At 35.1% G+C, this 18,579-nt stretch overlaps 3 protein-coding genes across 4 annotated transcripts; 2 read left to right on the top strand and 1 right to left on the bottom strand.

Moving 5' to 3' along the window:
- Nucleotides 1–278: 278 nt before the first annotated feature.
- LOC118032420 (protein CHLORORESPIRATORY REDUCTION 42, chloroplastic) lies at nucleotides 279–1,047 on the top strand. The gene is made up of 2 exons (XM_035037134.2): nucleotides 279–686; nucleotides 786–1,047. The coding sequence occupies exons 1-2, from the start codon at nucleotides 400–402 to the stop codon at nucleotides 886–888; spliced, it is 390 nt and encodes a 129-aa protein (XP_034893025.1). The 5' UTR covers nucleotides 279–399; the 3' UTR covers nucleotides 889–1,047.
- A 571-nt stretch (nucleotides 1,048–1,618) lies between these two features.
- Nucleotides 1,619–2,580, bottom strand: LOC118032421 (protein AGENET DOMAIN (AGD)-CONTAINING P1). Its single transcript, XM_073411328.1, is given in 2 exon segments — nucleotides 1,619–2,358; nucleotides 2,360–2,580. Coding segments are annotated over 2 exon segments (426 nt in total). The 5' UTR covers nucleotides 2,429–2,580; the 3' UTR covers nucleotides 1,619–2,001.
- Nucleotides 2,581–4,138: 1,558 nt separating this feature from the next.
- On the top strand, nucleotides 4,139–17,574 carry LOC118032422 (structural maintenance of chromosomes protein 3). 2 transcript variants are annotated; one of them, XM_073411297.1, is made up of 30 exons: nucleotides 4,142–4,422; nucleotides 4,755–4,795; nucleotides 4,885–4,960; nucleotides 6,155–6,193; nucleotides 6,305–6,372; nucleotides 6,476–6,547; nucleotides 7,519–7,598; nucleotides 7,712–7,790; nucleotides 7,902–8,019; nucleotides 8,101–8,276; nucleotides 8,677–8,922; nucleotides 9,011–9,132; nucleotides 9,590–9,734; nucleotides 11,036–11,208; nucleotides 11,288–11,387; nucleotides 12,176–12,312; nucleotides 12,474–12,675; nucleotides 13,302–13,389; nucleotides 13,472–13,623; nucleotides 13,936–14,085; nucleotides 14,204–14,395; nucleotides 14,488–14,671; nucleotides 14,751–14,821; nucleotides 14,895–15,046; nucleotides 15,381–15,549; nucleotides 15,650–15,796; nucleotides 16,193–16,288; nucleotides 16,619–16,793; nucleotides 16,934–17,125; nucleotides 17,262–17,574. In XM_073411297.1, exons 2-29 carry the CDS (start codon nucleotides 4,781–4,783, stop codon nucleotides 17,122–17,124), a joined length of 3,615 nt encoding a protein of 1,204 aa, XP_073267398.1. In that variant the 5' UTR covers nucleotides 4,142–4,422; nucleotides 4,755–4,780; the 3' UTR covers nucleotide 17,125; nucleotides 17,262–17,574. The 2 variants fall into 2 exon arrangements, with proteins under 2 accessions (XP_073267399.1, XP_073267398.1); XM_073411298.1 differs by lacking the exons at nucleotides 16,934–17,125; nucleotides 17,262–17,574 and having other exon boundaries at nucleotides 4,139–4,422; nucleotides 16,602–16,791.
- Nucleotides 17,575–18,579: the final 1,005 nt, after the last annotated feature.

Here is an 18,579-nt window from a genome sequence, read left to right as displayed (position 1 = left end):
CTTGAATTTTATGATTATAAAACCTGATTTTTTTTACTATTAAAAGTTTATTTGGTATTGTGGTGATAAATATTTTTAAAATGTTTTTTTATTTTAAAATAATATTTTTTAATGAATTATTTTTACCGTTAACATATTAAAATGAAATGAAAATATAAAAGAATAATAAAATTTTATTTTGAAAAAAAAAATACTTGACAAATAAAAAAATCGAAGTCACCTCTTATGTTTGTTAGTGATCAGGTCGTATTTGAGTATCCTGTGCATGTACATGAGAGGCAAATGTTGCAATAAAACTAAGAACTGGCTAGCACTCCATCCAACACAAACCACTCAGTTAGAACCACGCAAATATTATCCCAATCGCATAGAATTCTACTTGCCTTGGCTAAACCTCTGATGGCATTATCTTTCTCCTCTACCTCCACAATCCCACAAGCAAACCCGACTTTGCAATCCAATCGCAGCATAAATAATGCTCGGAACCGAAAGCTCAATGTGATTACTCGATGTGAATCTAGAGAATCATCATCATCAGAGACAAATTTGCCAGCAAAAAGTACTCCCAAACTTGGGATAGGGTCTCCTGTAGTTGTTATTGAGGCTCCCAAAATGATCAAGACAGCAGCAACCATGCCCTGCCTCCGGGTTAACACTGGCTTGGTCAAGCCTGGTGATGTGGGAAGGTAACCCTTCTCTCGCTCTCTTGAAGTTGTGTGCATATATAGCAGATTGTTGTTGACCGAGTATTGATGAATATACGATTCGATATGTGTTATGTGCAGAATTGTGTCAAGAAAGCCCAAGGATGTGTGGGCAGTTCGTCTTGCTATTGGCACCTATCTCATAGATGGCAAATATTTCAAGCCCTTGGAGCTCAGTGAATGATGAGCTACGAGGTTGTTTTCAGGTGGGATCGGAAGACTCCATGCTTCTGTACGGGTGTGATAATGGAAGTGTAGCAGAACACGCCTTGCACGGCAAAGCTTGAGATTTCTCTCTCTTGTTCTTTCTTAATTTATCAATATGATATTCTCTTCATGCCCATATATCATAATTAACACTCCATGAACTAGAGGACTTCACCTCCAGGAACTTGCATCAATGGCAATCTTTTTCTTGACAAGAAAATTAGACCCCCATCTTTTCAGATGCAGGTTCAATAAACTTTGTAGAAATGTATAGCCTACTTGGCATTCTGCGAGTCATGAATGAGCCTGAACATTACTTCTTTCAATTTTTCCATGAGAAATAGCTGATAGCTGAAGGCATTGGCACATGGAATTATGGTTTATTGGTTACAGAAAACAAGATTTCCCTTCACTTCTCTTGATTTCAATTTGCCAAGGAAAAAAATGTTCACAGAATACAGAACCTTGTAAATAAAAAACTAATGCGCTAAATCTTAATTATGGTCTTCTCATATTTACATCTACATATATATATGAATGTTAAATAATATTTATGTAATTTTATTTATTAAAGATAGAATAATACTTTCAGTTTAACCTATATATATTTTATTTGTATTTAGGTTAAGTCAATAAACTCATAATATATAGATTATTCAGAATTTTAGCCTTTCTTTTTATATTTAATCTTAATTATTTCAATAATAAAAACATCATCAAGAGTTCACTACCAAAATAAGAAATTGATCAGGAATTCGTAGAGTTGATCATTGATATTCCATCTCTAAACACAATTGAATGACCATTTGCAACTTTTTTTCCATCAAACAGATAAATTGATCAGCTACTTCTACAAAGCAATCCGAACTCTTTTAACTTCTAGAAAGTAAAGCTCACCAGATTATTCGAAACATCTCAACAAATCTAAATAAGTATTGATCGGGAGTTGACACGGAGAACCGATAATTTCGTCAGTGTGTTTTCCCAGTTTAACTACTCGATCTACGAAACAAATCCTCAATCTCGCTTGCGGTAACAGGCATCAATAATAATAGTGTTTCCTTGTCAAGAAAGATACTTAGTAGATGATTCAAGAAACTATCTTTCTTGAAGAAACCCAATTGCCATTAACCCAATCCAAGTGAATCCTCAATCTTGAGACATGGCAAGCTATCTCATCCCCTGTTGTCTCAGAGAAGACAAAATACAGAGGCCCTCTCTGTCCAGTAACCTTGCCAACCCACCACCCATCATTATCAAAAGCGTCAACCTTATCAAACATAGAAAACCCGCTTCCAAATTTGATTCTCAGTGGCACTAGCCTCACCTCATCAGCAGAAACTGTCTCTATCAGTAGCTTTGACATATCTTCCTCTTCGACTGAGTTCTTGTATTGCACTGCATGAGAGTTGGTGTCAAGTTTCTTGACAACTGTTGCTGTACTGTATAATATATGACCCAGGAAAGCCTTCTTGTGTGCTACATACTTCCACTTTGTCTCCTTTGTCGAACTCCATTGTTTTTAAAGAAATCAACTGAGAAAGAAAGAGAAGATTGAAGGAAACTCAGTGACAAAAAGAGGAAAAAAATTGTTTTTCGTAGAACGTAGATGGAGTGTTGCAGGTTGGTTGTTTTTACAGGCGGTGGCTCTTTTCCTGAAGGTAATATAGGATTGTGACGAGGTCGGTCTGGTTGTTGTACGCGGAAACGGATACAATCATGGAAATTGAAATTAAGTCTCTTTCGGCTACAAGGATAAATTTTTCCCCAGTTGTCCCTGACATTAGTTAAGATATACATAAATTAATATAAAGACTCCAGATAAATAAATAAAAACTTTATTAATAAGATCCCATTATTTATTAAAATTAGTGATGTGAATTGATTAGTCCGGTTTAATTCGAATAAAATTTTTTAATTAAACTGATTATTTTTAAAAAATTCAATCAAGTCTGGGTTAAATAACCAAACTAAACCAATTAGCTTTCAATTTTTAAAATTTTTACGTGAGAATTAATTCTGTAGTGTCAAATAATGGAGAGCCTGGTTGAGAATTTATTCTTGTAAGGACTTAATTGATATTTGTTTTTAATTCGAGACTTTACACTTTGTTGACAAGAAGAAGCAAGAGCCCAGACCAACAAAGGCCCTTGTTACAAGGCTTTTGCGTGAAAAGCCCATGTTTAAAGGACTGTGGACCAAACTCTTCCGGTCCCAAACCTTGCACCACAAAAGTTTTATTCAAGAATTCAATGTTTGATTTAACGGGTACACATAATATTTGAGAGTTTCCTACCGATAAAGTATTTTTTATTTAAAAATATATAAAATAATATTTTTAAAATTAATTTTAATATCATCATATTAAAATAATCTGAAAAAAAAATTAAAAGTAAAGAAAAATATAAAAAAATTATTTTTTTCAAAACTATTTTTGAAATACAAAAATAAAATAAAATAGAACCATGATAATTTAGTGTTTTTATGATAAAAAAATAAAAAATAAAATATTGTGATCGTAGTCTATAAATCTATCCATTCATGGAGTGATGAATACGATACAAATTAATAAAGTTTAAGGATACTAGTTGAGTTACTTGCTAGATATGTTAGTCTTGTATGTGAATAAAAAAATATCATTGTTTCAAGTTTTATTTTTAATAAAATTAAATATTTTTTTAATTGATTGATGAATCAATCATGTTAATTTTTATTAGATTTAATTTTCATTAGATTTAAATTTAATTTAAATTAAACTTTAACCTAAAATAAATTATAAATTAATAAATTCATATTATGAAATAGATTAAATTTGATAATACGATGAACAGAATGAATTTAATAATATGAAATATGAATATAAAATCAACTCAATAAATGTACAAGATACATGATGTTAATCTATTCAATATTATAATTAATTGAATTCATATTAGTTTCCAGCATAGTTAATATTTTACAAACCACAAAATCTATATTTTTGAGCATTTTCTCAACTATAACCTTTTTCTATACTTGATTGGAACATTTTGATGATTTCTCTTGTTAACGATTTGCAAAGATTTTAGACAAGGTGGTATATAATAAAAAAAACGACGGGTCCTTTGAAGATCCAGTAAAATATAAATGGTTTCATGGAATAATAAGAATGATAAGGCTTTCCTTATCCGCAGCTCGGATAGCCCAACCCCATATAACAAACACCCCTCTCCCATTCCAAGTCTTGCACAATACGCTTCAAGCGCATACTAGCAGAGCCCCTCTCCTCGTTTTCCTCTCTCCATTCACTAAATTTCACTCACGCTTTGCCCGCCCATGTTTTTGTTTCATTCCCTCGCTAAAACCCGAAAGCAGCGCTAAAATAACCGCTAGGGCTCTCTGCTTAATGGCCTTGACCTGCGCACCCGAATCACTCGCCTAAATTACCAACTCGCTCGCTCACTTGCTCCCAGTCCTCCGTTTCTCTTCTCCAAGTCAAACCCCTCTCTCTACCTTATGAAGTGACAACTTTGTAAGTTTTCTTGATAGTTTAGCTTCGCTACGGAGTCGTCTCAGTGTCTGTATTTGTTATTTAGTGGTTAGGGTTTGAGCCTTCGATCCTGGTATTTTCTGTAAATTTTTGGAAGTTGAAACCCTAGTTTTCGTGCTTCAATGGAAATGAATCAGTTAGCCGTTGCTAGGTTTTTAATTCTTTATTTTTAATTCGGACACTTTTTTTTCCTTTTAATTTCTTGTTTTGTTTTTTTGAAAATTTAAATTTATTTATTTTTCAATACTTGAAATAACATGAAGAAAAATAGTACTGAATCCACTAACGGTGTTATTCGTTAATTTATTTGACAGAGGCTGGGTTATTTTGTAATTTCAGGATGCATATAAAGCAGGTAATGCCATGCTGTTTTTTTCCCCTTTTGCATGTATTTTCTTTTTTATTGGAATTAGAAAGCTGAATTTGATTTGTGTTTGGATATAGGTGATAATCGAGGGTTTTAAGAGCTATCGTGAACAGATTGCAACCGAGCCTTTCAGTCCGAAGGTTAATTGTGTTGGTAAGTTTGTTTTTCATTGTGGTTTTTATTTTTATTAATTTTATTAACTTGTTTTTTGGGATATAATATATTGAGTGATGAGTGGTAATACTTTTTTGATTGAAACCTAGGAGCTGTGGTTCCAGGGTCCCCTTAAATTTACACAATTCTCCCGCTCATTTTTTTTTTTAATATGGAAACCTGCCTAGATTAGGGCATTTTTATGCAGTGTCTCTCTAAGAATAGCTTTCCAATTCTTTACGGGTGTCTGTGTAGTCAAATTGTAAGCAGCGGAAACAGGTGGCATTATCAGGAACCACTTCCCACAAAATTTCATCAAATGTAGAATTTCCACATCTTCTCAAAAGAGACCAGAAATTGTCCATCTAGTAATGTACAGCACCAAGAATCATCCCAAGAAAGTTTGGTAGTTCCATAACTTTGCCATCTAATAGAAGCATTGACATGTAATATACATATCATCACTTTGTCATCATACATGTGTGCGCGTGGAATCCCTTTTAAAATCTTGAAACTCTGGAAATGTTAAAACTATAACAGCTTGTTCGGAACCAATGCTGTACCAGAATTGATTTCAACTATTTAAGTAGATTAAATGGATTTGATTTGCTAATTGAATTCTTTTGTTTGGAATAGGTTTTAAAATTGAGGAATTCATTAACTTGAGTTAATGAAAATACATTATTTACCCAACTTGCCCCCGCCCCTGAAAAACTTATTCCAAGTGTGTGTGCGTGTGAGAGAGAGAGAGAGAGTAATGGGTCAATTTTGAAGCAAATCACACCCCTTTTAGTGTGATTTGCAAATCTATGAAAATTTCAAATTTTAATTGGTTTTAAAATTCTTTTATGCTGCTTAAAGCTTTGCAAACACTAGAATTAGGTAAATGGTGTTGGAATGATATCATTTCTACTCGAACCTTAAGTTTCCAAACAACCTGCAAGTGTGAAGAGCATGGAGAGTTATATGCTCAGAGAGGTTGGGAGGCCAAAAAGAGCACCTGATGGCTGTTAAAAGAAGGGGAGCAGGAATGCATTTCTTTTTTGCAGCTCCCTGTTTCTAGGAACTGATTGGATCTTGGTTAATTTTTAATTTATTGTTCTTTCTTTGTTCTGTCTATTTATTTTCTGACTTGATCCATATAAAATGGGCTATTGTGTGAATTCTTCTGTAAGTCTTATATGTCTTCTGCAGTTGGTGCTAATGGATCTGGCAAGACAAACTTTTTCCATGGTGAGTGATCATGTCCCTGATTTTTTTTTTGTTTTCTTTTTTGATAAACTTTTATTGAAATTAATTGAAATCAAACATCTATCACAGGCTTATGATTTGTTTCTTTTGTAGCCATTCGTTTTGTATTGAGTGATCTCTTCCAAAACCTGCGCAATGATGACAGACATCAATTACTCCATGTATGTTTCATCATATACTATCTCAATTCCAATCTATGAGATCAAGTTATTTTTTTTGTCACCCTTTTAAGTTTGAATTATGCTGATTTCTGCTATTGAACAGGAAGGTGCAGGCCATCAAGTTTTATCTGCTTTTGTGGAGATTGTGTTTGATAATTCTGACAATCGCATCCCGGTAATGCTTCACAACCTACTTCGTTTTCTTTACTGGGTTATGGAGGGTAAATAATGGTCCAGATATTATTACAAAAGGAGAAAGATCCTTATTTTTATGTTCATCTTTTTCTTCTTTTAACATATAAATTTTTGATATTGTTACTCTTTTCCCATTGTGCTCCAGAATTTCCTTTGAGTTAGTTGTTCTCTGATGAGGGCATAATTTTGTTTAAGAAGTTCTTAAGGACAAACTGTGGCCTCCATCGGTTAGGACAATGATCCAAGATTCTGCTACTACCCTTGCAGCCATGCATAAAACTGGCAACCTTTTAATGCTTTACAGGAAGAACTAGGGAAAAAAAAACAATGATTGTGGCCATGAGATTTTCTTTTTGTTCTATTTTCTTCGTCCCTCCTAACCTTCAAAAGATGAAAGGAACCTGATCACTCTTTTCTTCTTCCAAAGTGCTCAATCTCCACCTTGTTCTTTGTGAAATCTGTTAGCATATAGATCAACCCAGATTGGTTAATATTTTATTAGGCTTTTGTCTTTAATTACTACCATCATGCCAAGTCCTTATGCTCTTGGCTTCCTGAGGTTTTGGGTTGCAAGTCTCTATTTCAACTATGTAGTCCCTGCATCAACCTGCTGGAACCAACTCTATCACTGTTGATGGCCACCACAAATGGAAAGCTACTGGCATGGCTATTTTTGTGATAGAAAATGGTCGCTACACTTTTGGGGAATAGCCTTTTGTTGCAGTTATGTGTGTGGGTCATGCAAGAATTGTGGAAGAGGAGAAAAAAATTTGATTGGCGCTTCTTTGTTGCTATATTATCCTAACATGGCTGCAAACTGCTTTATACAATGTCCCTTCAATCCATGTTTTGTGTTCCTCATTAGAGATATTGTTACATATGGTGTGCTTTCATTTGTCCTTTTCTTCTTGTTCTTTCACATGTTAAGCATGCCTTTTCACCTATCAATAGGTTGATAAGGAGGAAGTGCGTCTACGAAGAACAATCGGTTTGAAAAAGGATGAGTATTTTTTGGATGGAAAGCATATTACGTGAGTATCTGTCCTTTTTAGAAAAGAAATCTATGTTCTTTCCTTACTTTATGTCTCACCACGTTTCAATTTGTTTTTGTAAGCTCAATGATAGAAAGTCTGATAATTTGTAGGAAAACTGAAGTTATGAATTTACTGGAAAGTGCTGGGTTCTCTCGCTCTAATCCATACTATGTAGTGCAGCAAGGAAAGGTTTGACACCTGAAACCTTTCTTCATGGCATAATCTTCTTAAAACTTATGTATATTCTTTTCCTGCTTGTTTATTTTTAATTTCCTTTTTGTTTCTTGTGATACATCATAGATAGCATCGTTGACATTGATGAAAGACTCTGAACGTCTTGATTTATTGAAAGAAATCGGTGGCACCCGAGTGTATGAAGAGAGACGCCGTGAGAGTTTGAAAATTATGCAGGAAACAGGCAAGGAAGGAATAGTGGAGTTGGGTTTCTTTCATGGATGTTTTCCAGTATGTGTATAATTTTATGTTTTCTGTCAAGCAGGGAACAAAAGAAAGCAGATAATTCAAGTTGTTCAGTACTTGGATGAGAGGCTGAAGGAACTGGATGAAGAGAAAGAGGAGCTGAGAAAATATCAGCAGCTTGACAAGCAGCGAAAATCTCTAGAATATACTATTTATGATAAGGAACTCCATGATGCTCGACAAAAATTGTTGGAGGTTAGTACATGTCAGATGCTTGGACATGCATAAAGGTTTCTTCATGTACTGCTTTTATGAATCATGAAGAATGTTACACCAAATTGCTAGTTGAAGTATATACAGGACAAACATTTCACTGACTAAACATAATTATGACAGCAAATAAATGTGATGAAACTCATTATTTTAGATGTATTAACTCTTTCATCTCTTCCACCGGTTCTTGTACCTTGTTCTTTATGCGCCTATTTATTATGAGATAATTTTGGAGTTTTGAATGGAGAACTGGCGTTATAGCAGTGTTAGATTGTCCTGACCTTAAATGTTAAGACCTGTCCAGGGTCTAAACTTTAATGTTTCAATTTTTTTTTTTTGAGGTGAGGTAGTGCCTATATATATTTATTTGTTTCCATCTCAGGTTGAGGAGGCTCGGAGCAAGGTTTCTGAAAAATCAGCGAAGATGTATAACGATGTGTTAAATGCCCATGAAGAGTCCAAGGACTTGGAGAAGGTGCTCAAAGATCTTACAAAAGAAGTTCAAGCATTGAACAAAGAGAAAGAGGCAGCAGAGAAACAACAAACAGAAGCAATAAAGAAGCAGACAGAGCTTGAGCTTGATGTGAAAGATATGCTAGAGAGATTTTCTGGAAATATTCAAGCCAAAGTATTAAACTCTAACAGAGAAATGTTAGTTATTTTTGAAGGATAAAGAATGCTGAATGTTTTTATTCAATGTATGCACATGCTTTCAGGATGATGCCATGAAGCAACTTGATATTCTACAGAAAGAAATACAGGATTCTCAGAAGGAGCTCAACAAAATCAGTCCCATCTATGAAGAACACCTTTCAAAGGAAAAGGATATCACCAAGAGGTATGCCAAGAATTCTCAGTTTTGCGCATGCTTTTGCATGTTGCAGATGGACCAGGTGCTATTGTTTTGTCTACTACTAGAATTATGAGATTGCTTGGTCCTAGTGTATGGGTTTTAGTCTTGTCTGGTACTTAAAGTGAACATGCTAAAGATCAGACTGCATTCAGATAGTGTCCAGGGTTTGCTGCAGCTCCATTACTTCAGACATGTAAAGGAGGCCTTACATCAGTCGTGATGTCAAGTCAGTAAAAAAAATTTTCTGATAGATTTATTCAGTAAAAAGTTTTTGTTTGCTTTGTTTTACAAATTTCTTGATTTTCTTTGCGCTCCTGAAGTGTATTTTCTTTCTTGGCCTTTGATGGTTCATTGTCTATGCCAAAATAGCACATTTATTTGGGAGAAAAGCTTGTGCCATGTGCAGTACCTTTCTTTCATAAACGTTTTTGGCAACTTGCAGAATAATGGAGCGTGAAAAGCAGCTTAGCATACTTTATCAAAAACAAGGTCGTGCAACCCAGTTTTCCAGCAAAGCTGCTCGTGACAAATGGCTTCAAAAGGAAATTGATGATTTACAACGAGTTCTTTCTTCAAATTTGGCTCAGGCAAGAGTTCACATTAATCTATTATGATACTTGAACATCATCTCAGAGGAACTATTGTTGTCAGGATTTTCCTAGTGGATAGATTAGGAGGCACTTTCATATCACATGCCCATCATTTAATTAAGAAAGGACCAGGCCTCTTATCAGATAATTCAAAGATCAAAACACAATGTCAAGTTTTTTTTTTTTTTAATAGAATGATTAACCTCATTTGTATATTGTTTGTTCAATTTCTTGTATCCTGTTTCCAATCCATGGATTACAGCCCTTAGAGGCTAGCTGTCCTAGGTGTCTTTTTCCTCCTTTTCTTTTGTTCTTGCGTATGCAATCTCAGGAGGTCACTCTTTAGTAAATTTAGGTGTGAAAAGAACAATGTTAGCACTTCTTGACTAGTATAGGTATACCTTAGAAAAGGCTAAAATGTAAGGTCTCTTTTCAACTAAAAGTTTCTGTAAATTATTCCCTACCTACGCTATAATTTCAGCTGAAAGTGCCTCTCACATTAGTTTTTTGTTCTTTACTGTCAATAAACTAATGCATGCAGCTGACATGACACATATAATAGAACATACTGTAGATGGAGGATTTGCTAATAAGTAATTAGAACATCATTGTTTAAGAATTAATTGGGATTTTATTCCTGGCTTGGTTTGACCTTGTAGGGTTTGGGGAACCTATATTTGCACATATATTTCTGAGTCTTAATACTAGAAGCATGTTTTGAGTTTCTGCTATTTTGAATAATTCCTTGCTTGTGGATGTCAACAATTCCACTTGTAGATTCAAGGAGGCTTCCTGTGATTTTCTAGATTTTTTTTCTTCCCTTCATTCCTTGTTGGGTATTTTTTTCATTTTAGCCCTTAGTAAATTGGACCAAGGAACTGGAACTTTCATGCTATGAGAAATAATTAATTTTTCTTTTCTGCATGAACTGGACATTTTGAGGAGAAAGATGTTACACTTTCCATATGCTGTCCTGACTTCAAATGTTCGGCATTTATTCTGCTTTGGTGCAATCTCTGGATTGTGTATGTGCCATGGCTATGGTGTCTAGGTCTATAGCAGTAAGTAATAGCTGCCCACCATTAAACGAAAAGCAAGAGCCATAAGAGGATTTCTACTTCTATGTTAAACTGTCTGCAAGGTTTGTGCATGCCTGTTTGGATTCATTGAAGAAGTCTTGTTAGTTGGTTTGTGTATGGAATTGTTCTTATCTCTGTTGTTGCAAGTCCATGTGCCTCTCGTGCTGTTTCCTCAATATTCCGATGCTAAATAAGCTGTCTACTTGTGTATATCCCCAGGAGCAAAAACTCCACGAAGAAATTTATAGGCTGAACGCAGACTTAAAAGAGCGAGATGCCTACATTGAGAATCGCAAAGCCGAAATTGCAACCTTAGACTCTCTCATTTTCCAGTCACGTGAAGGATTCAATAGTCATAAAGCACAGAGAGACAAGCTGCAAGATGAGCGGAAGTATGGTTATTTTTCTGTATTTATTTTGGTCAGGCTTACTGAAAGTACTCAGGTTGACCTTTTTTGTTTGTTTCTGTAGATCATTGTGGAAAAAGGAAAGTGAACTTTCTGCTGAAATTGATAAGCTAAGAACAGAAGTTGACAAGGCAGAGAAGAGCCTGGATCATGCAACTCCTGGTGTGAGTAATTTCTTCCTTTATTTATTTAGCTTTTAATTTTACAAACTTAGTTATCAAAATGCCTCCATGAGTATGAACAGCTTGAATTGAACTTGACAAAAAGCTTCTTTGATCTTTGATTGTTTCATTACAACCAAGTTCAAGCGTCACAGTGAGGCTTGTTTGTGATGAAGTCAAGACCAATCAGGCCCATGCTTGCCTTGAATGGACCCATGAACATGAACTTTCAGGCCCACTTTACTTACCTTAATTTGTACTTGAGATCCTTGTGTAATATTTTTAGAATACAAGCTAAAATGGTTAGCAGTTTAATAAACAAAATTGACTGTTTCATGCCTGGGCAGCATGCCAGCCTTGTTCTTTTTTTAATTAATTCTTACATTTCTCTGGCTTCTGTTTGTCTCAACACTGATAAAATCACTTGCCATGTGACCAGTCGTTTGTGAATGAACTTAGCATTTGGGCCAAGCTCAAGAAGTTGCAAGCTTTCTAAACAGCAAGCCATGTCTGAAAATAAATCATGATCAAGCTCAGCTTAAGAATCCTTTTCATAGAAGGAAAGTTTAAGCCACTTGGTTCAACTTATCTTCCATCCAAAATATGCATGTTGCAAGCAATATGTGCTCCATTGCAATGGTTGATTTTAATGCCGTAGGCATTCATAGTAGCCTAATGTCCTGCTTGTTTGATGGCTGGACACAACAATGATCATTTGGTAGAAGTTAGTTTTTATATGTTATCTGAACCCCTTCCTGTTTCTGGCAACTTTGCCAATGTTATGTTATCAGGATGTGAGGAGAGGGCTCAATTCTATTCGGCGTATCTGCAGAGAGTACAAAATTAGTGGAGTTTTCGGTCCAATAATAGAGCTGCTTGATTGTGATGAGAAATATTTTACTGCTGTTGAAGTTACAGCTGGAAACAGGTATGTAAAATCTATTCTATTATGTTCATTGTTTTCTCTCTTGGAGTCGTGTTCTCAATCTGCTTGACAAGCTGGCATGCTTGCCATTAGTCTTTTGACCTTATGCTTTGATCACTTCATCGTTGAATGATTGACTTAATATCTGTTTGTCTTTTGAGCAGCTTATTTCATGTTGTGGTTGAGGATGATAACATATCAACTCAGATAATTAGGCATCTTAATGCATTGAAAGGAGGACGAGTTACTTTCATTCCACTAAACAGGGTAAAGGCACCTCGAGTAACTTATCCACAGAGTTCTGATGTGGTACCTTTGCTAAAGAAGTTGAAGTTCTCTCCCAATTTTACACCAGCATTTGCCCAGGTTAGTTCTCCCTCATGTTTGTTCTTACTGAAACGGTATTGACCCAGCAGAAACATTGATGTGAGTTTTGTTGTTAGAAATTTATATGTTGGAGTGCACATAACTGAAAATCAGTAATTTCTTGTGCTATTTTGTTCTAGGAGGTTATTTCTCTGTATTTTCTATCAATTGATTGCTGATGTTTTCAATAGTTATTTATTCTTGCTGGAATTTTTTTTTTTTTGTGAGAAGCTTGTAGTGATTGCTTTGGGAATCTAAGGATGGATATTGATGGGAAAAAGTTTGAACTTGTTAATTTTGGGTGACTGGCACTAACTTTAAAAAAGTAAGTGAAGGCTATGAAGTACCTACACATATGCTACTTTCGTCCACCACTAACCACAATGCTAGACTTGTGAAGTGAAACACTTTTTCCCTGATGTGATATTTGTGCATTGTTAAATTATTTGACTGGCATGTTCTTGGATTGTGAAACGTTGTTGATGCCATTGGTCTTGTATATAAATGTGTTCACACTTTTTGAAAATTTGCATGAGCTAAAACTGTTATGATGTTGATATGACTCTTGGAGTGGTGTGGGATGTGCTACATGCTTATATTGCCACATATTCTTTCTTTTTCTCCAGGTATTTGCTAGAACTGTGATCTGTCGAGATTTGGATGTGGCCACAAGAGTTGCCCGAACTGATGGTTTGGACTGCATAACTGTGGATGGTTAGCTTAGAAATCTTCTTTTTTATTTTGCACAATGACTTCATACGTGATCGAGATGCCTTAACAATTTACTACTGATCAGGTGATCAAGTAAGCAAGAAAGGTGGTATGACAGGGGGCTTTTATGATCATCGGCGCTCAAAGTTAAAGTTTATGAACATGATTATGCAGAATACAAAATCTATTAACATTAAGGAAGAAGAACTTGAAAAAGTCAGATTTATGCTACAAGATATCCTTTTTCACTATTATTTTTTTAAAATTCTTTTTGAATGAGTGCTTTTAGTTTATGCATTCATTTAATTGTAAAACTAGGGTATGATTTCTTGTCCATAGTCTTGAAAAATGTGTAAATACATCCCTCATGCTATCTTACTCCTAAAATATTTGTAAACAAACAAGGCTTGGTGTTTGATTGTTGAACAGTAGAACTCTTGACTGCTAAAATATCTTTTGAAGAGTTCAACAGATGTTTCCTTAATTCCTTAGCTTAAATTACATCCATATATTATTGTCTACTTTGTTTTCGCTAAATTGATCTCACATGTAGACCAGAGAATAACTGAACGTGTCACTGAGCAGCAGAAAATTGATGCCAAGCGGTCTCATGATAAATCAGAGTTGGAACAGCTTAAGCAGGACATAGCTAATGCTAATAAGCAGAAACAATTCATTTCCAAGGCTCTTGAAAATAAGGTACATTTAAACTGTCAAGTCACCCTTACCTTACCACTGGCAGATTATCTTTCTTGAGTGTCCATTACATTGTTGCTGTTAGTATTCTTATTCCTCTTTCAATGGATCCTATTTATAGGAAAAATCACTTGCAGATGTCCGGAATCAAATAGAACAGCTTAATGCCAGTATGGTCATGAAACAAGCTGAGATGGGCACAGAGCTCATTGATCACTTAACACCAGAGGAAAAATATGAACTATCCCAACTCAACCCTGAAATCAAAGACCTTAAAGAGAAGCTTATTACCTGTAGAACAGATCGCATCGAGGTTAGAAATCTCAACCTCGTCTAGTAGTAATTGTAGTGTCCTTTGTGGAATGTGTTCTGTTTCACATGAATGTGCATTTTTTCATTACATAGACTGAAACAAGAAAAGCGGAGCTAGAGACTAATCTTACAACTAACCTGAAACGACGGAAGCAAGAGTTGGAAGCCATAATATCAACGGTTGACTCTGACACGTTACATGGCGAAGATGAATTGAAGAGGCAGGAACTGAACGATGCTAAATCACTGGCTGAAGTCACAACACTGGAACTCAAAAGTGAGCTATGAGTTTCTAAAAATTCGATTTTAATATTTAAATATAAGAAGAATTTTTTTTGACTGCTTAATCTTCTCAGGAGTTTCTGACAAGATAGATAGACTAAAGGAGGAACTAAAGGAGAAAAAAGATAAAAAGACAGAACTAAAGGTTTGCCACCTTTTGCAGACTGTTGATCTTTAGGATTTGTTGCAGCAGCTAAGATGACAACTTGTGTTTCCAGGTTTTGGAAGACAGATATGAAAAAACACTTCAAGATGAAGCAAAAGAACTGGAACAGCTATTGAGTAAACGGAGTATTTTTCTTGCTAAACAGGAGGAATACTCAAACAAAATTAGGGAACTGGGTCCTTTGTCATCAGATGCTTTTGAAACGTATAGCTTCTCTCCGAACTTCAAATTTTCCTCATTGTTTCTTCATGTGATAATGACTTCAATCTGAGCTTCAGTTTTCTCGTGCTTGGGTTTTATTGTATTGTTAAACTGTCATGTCTTGTAATCAACTGAGACCCCTGAGATTTTTTTAATTGATTTATTCTGCCTGTTTTTCCCGCCAATATTTATGTTGAAATCTTAGAAGATGATTTTTTTTTTTTGTCTTGCCTCGGCATATACTTGGTACTTGTTGAAACAGGTAATGTTTGCATGCTTCCACTTATATATTGTTTCTTTTGATAAATGACATATTCTCCTGTATTGGAGCATATAGGTATAAGCGGAGAGGCGTGAAAGATTTGCATAAAATGCTTCATAGGTGCAATGAGCAGCTTCAGCAGTTCAGCCATGTAAACAAGAAGGCACTAGATCAATATGTAAACTTCACAGAGCAACGGGAGGAACTTCAGAAAAGGCAAGCTGAACTGGATGCAGGCGACGAGGTATTGTATGGAATTTTATATTTAAATCTCTTCTTTTGTACTTACTGTTTTTAACATGAGTTTATGATTTCTGTATCTTTACTTTAATGCCTTTTTGCAGAAAATAAGAGAACTTATATCTGCTCTAGATCAGCGGAAGGATGAATCAATAGAACGCACTTTCAAGGGTGTTGCTCGACACTTTCGCGAAGTATTCTCTGAACTTGTGCAGGGTGGTCATGGTCATCTGGTCATGATGAAGAAAAAGGTTAGTTAAAGGAGTGTTTTAAGCCTTAGTTTCATTTTTTTCCCCATCTCTAACTACTGTTTCACTTTTTATTGACTGCTCTAATCAATATGGTGGTTCATAATTTATAAATCCATTCCTTTCTTAGTGTTCCATAAGCATATTTTTTTCTTGCTCAAAATCTAACTTTTGCACTGTTTGTCCTGCTATGATGATGATTTTTTTTAAATGTTGACAAAATAACTAGTCAAAATCAATTTTTTCTTCTACAATGCACTTGTATTCTTCATTTGTGTTTTTTTATTGTTTTCCAAGTGTAATCAGTACTCTTCTTGGTCTTTTGATGTTGAAATCTTGAGATAATTGTAGGAGTGCATTTTAAAAATGGCATGGCTTGCATTTGTGATATCTTGACAGGATGGTGATCATGGGGATGATGATTATGATGATGACGGACCTCGTGAGGCAGATTTGGAGGGAAGGGTTGAGAAATACATAGGTGTGAAAGTGAAGGTATGTGCTTGTTCTTTCATTTATTTGAGTTTATTTTTTTTAAGAAATGAGGATACAGGAATTTTTTTTCTTTCAAAAAGGATGGATTGGATAGTAAATAGCCTTTTAGTGCACTTTCTGTTTATTGACATTGAAAAAGTGGTGAGATTAGGATTCAGCTAGTCTTGTTAAAAACAATACTCCACGAAATGCATGCAAATCTTGTTTTCATTTGTAATTTGCCTTCTATTAAATAGGGTGAGCAGAAGTATTTTGCCTACAGCATCTTCTATCCTCGAGAAAATGGGCATGCTCAAATTTAAATATCCTCAAGTTGGTTTTGGTATGTAGGTTTCATTTACAGGGCAAGGGGAAACACAATCAATGAAGCAGTTATCAGGGGGTCAGAAAACTGTAGTAGCCCTGACATTGATATTTGCCATACAACGATGTGATCCTGCTCCCTTTTATCTTTTTGACGAGATAGACGCAGCACTGGATCCCCAGTACAGGACTGCTGTTGGAAGTATCCTATTTCCATGTTGTTTTGCCATCTCCCTAAAGCTTAAATGGTTTCTATTTTGTGGTCTTGCTTTGGCTGTTTAGCTATTGTTTATTCATCAGATGTAACCATTGGAGGTGATCCTTAATTGCTTTGTTCCCTAGACATGATTCGTCGCCTGGCTGATATGGCCAACACACAATTTATAACCACCACTTTCAGGCCAGAACTTGTGAAGGTTGCTGACAAGTTATATGGGGTGACACACAAAAATAGGGTGAGCCGTGTCAATGTTGTCTCCAAGGAAGATGCGCTTGATTTTATTGAGCACGATCAATCTCATAATGTCGAATAAGGTTGGAATATTTTAACACTAGCATTTTCTTGTTTTTTTGATATTTTCAATTGAGTGAGATATTGGATTTGGTAAAATTGATTTCCAGTGATGAACCATTACTTAAATGATCTGATTCATCTTTATGGCTGGTGCAGTCAAACTCTGATGCTCTAACGGAGGACTGATAAATCGATCTATACGAGGATGCCGGGATAAATTTGTTTGCTGTACCATGTTCTATATTTCTTTGCTGGAATCTCAAGATTGTAAATAGATGTTAAACAGCTCAGAGCTATATTAGCACAGCTTCTCATGTCTTTCTTCAATATTAGCCTAGGAACTAGTTCAGTATCAAAATTGATGGAAACCTTGGAGATCTGCACCTGTGCGGATCTTTTACCTAGGCAAGTATGCAAACCATGTTTTTCAATATGTTCTGTTATTTAAATATTGGAAAAATTCTCTTTCTTGGCACTGTTGCTGAACGGATTTCTATCAGCCTTCATGACGCTTCTAGATGCTTTCTCCCAATTAAAATCTACGCACAAGTTTTCCTTTGGTTTGGAAGTAATATTCCACGAAAATATATTTCTCAGTCACCTCCCCCTTTAAAGAACTGCTCGAGCACGTGTTCTTGATGAAGGGGCAGCATGAAGTCCATGGCACTGCAGTTTTTTAATGTTTGAGTTTGCCAGAATTAATGAGATTAATACGCCATATATCTAGATAAGAAAAATTTTCTATTATGACGTTTAGAAAACTGACAGATATCACAATCAGATGATCCATCTAGATTAGGTGCTAATGTTAAAAGATAAGTGTTAGTGTTGGAAATTATTAATATAAAACCTTAACTAGGTATGACATGTTCCATATTGTTATGGAGAATTAGAACCAAGTTTCATATTGTTATGGAGAATTAGAACCAAGTGATGATGAAGATGAGCGTTACATTAATAGAGTATGAGGATGTTAGTTAGTTGAGCCTCTTAATTAATACTTGGAATCTTATTCTTCTAAATTTAAGATTGTTAGTGTGGATGACTAATATGAATGAAATGATTGGACTGATAGTCGTAGCTATTTAGACTTATTAATTGATAAATTGGAGGTTGAGAAAAGATTCAGAGACAAGTCTGAATGTGTTAATGCAATAAAAAGCGATGCTATATAATGAATTTTTTAGTACAAGGTATATCATTCAACAAAGTTTCCATTTTTGGTTGTAGTGTGCTCAGGAATTGGTTTATTTATGGTATTTGTGTGTGTGTGTGTAGGGGGGATGTTCAATATGAGTGTTCAACGATTTGAGGTACTGTATAATGGGATTATGCGCATCTAGTTTTTTATTGGAAGTTGCGGATGGCCAAACATAAAATATTGAAAAAGTTATTTGATATATGTGAAAAGTCATTTCAAAACCTATCTACAACTCTACTGGTCATCAGAGATTCAAATCTAGGAACAATTGTC

Source organism: Populus alba, chromosome 9 (genome assembly GCF_005239225.2).
Source record: "Populus alba chromosome 9, ASM523922v2, whole genome shotgun sequence".
NCBI classification, from domain to species: domain Eukaryota; kingdom Viridiplantae; phylum Streptophyta; class Magnoliopsida; order Malpighiales; family Salicaceae; genus Populus; species Populus alba.
Note: the sequence above shows the minus strand (reverse complement) of the source record. Positions and strands in the feature narration are given on the sequence as shown.

What these genes read in the sequence shown, in the direction of transcription:
- LOC118032420 (XM_035037134.2), top strand. Translation starts at nt 400, where the DNA reads ATGGCATTATCTTTCTCCTCTACCTCCACAATCCCACAAGCAAACCCG. An exon ending in AAGCCTGGTGATGTGGGAAG is followed by an intron (nt 687 to 785) that starts GTAACCCTTCTC and finishes TGTTATGTGCAG; the next exon opens with AATTGTGTCAAGAAAGCCCA.
- LOC118032422 (XM_073411297.1), top strand. An exon ending in CAAGACAAACTTTTTCCATG is followed by an intron (nt 6,194 to 6,304) that starts GTGAGTGATCAT and finishes TTTCTTTTGTAG; the next exon opens with CCATTCGTTTTGTATTGAGT. An exon ending in TTTCTTCAAATTTGGCTCAG is followed by an intron (nt 9,735 to 11,035) that starts GCAAGAGTTCAC and finishes GTATATCCCCAG; the next exon opens with GAGCAAAAACTCCACGAAGA.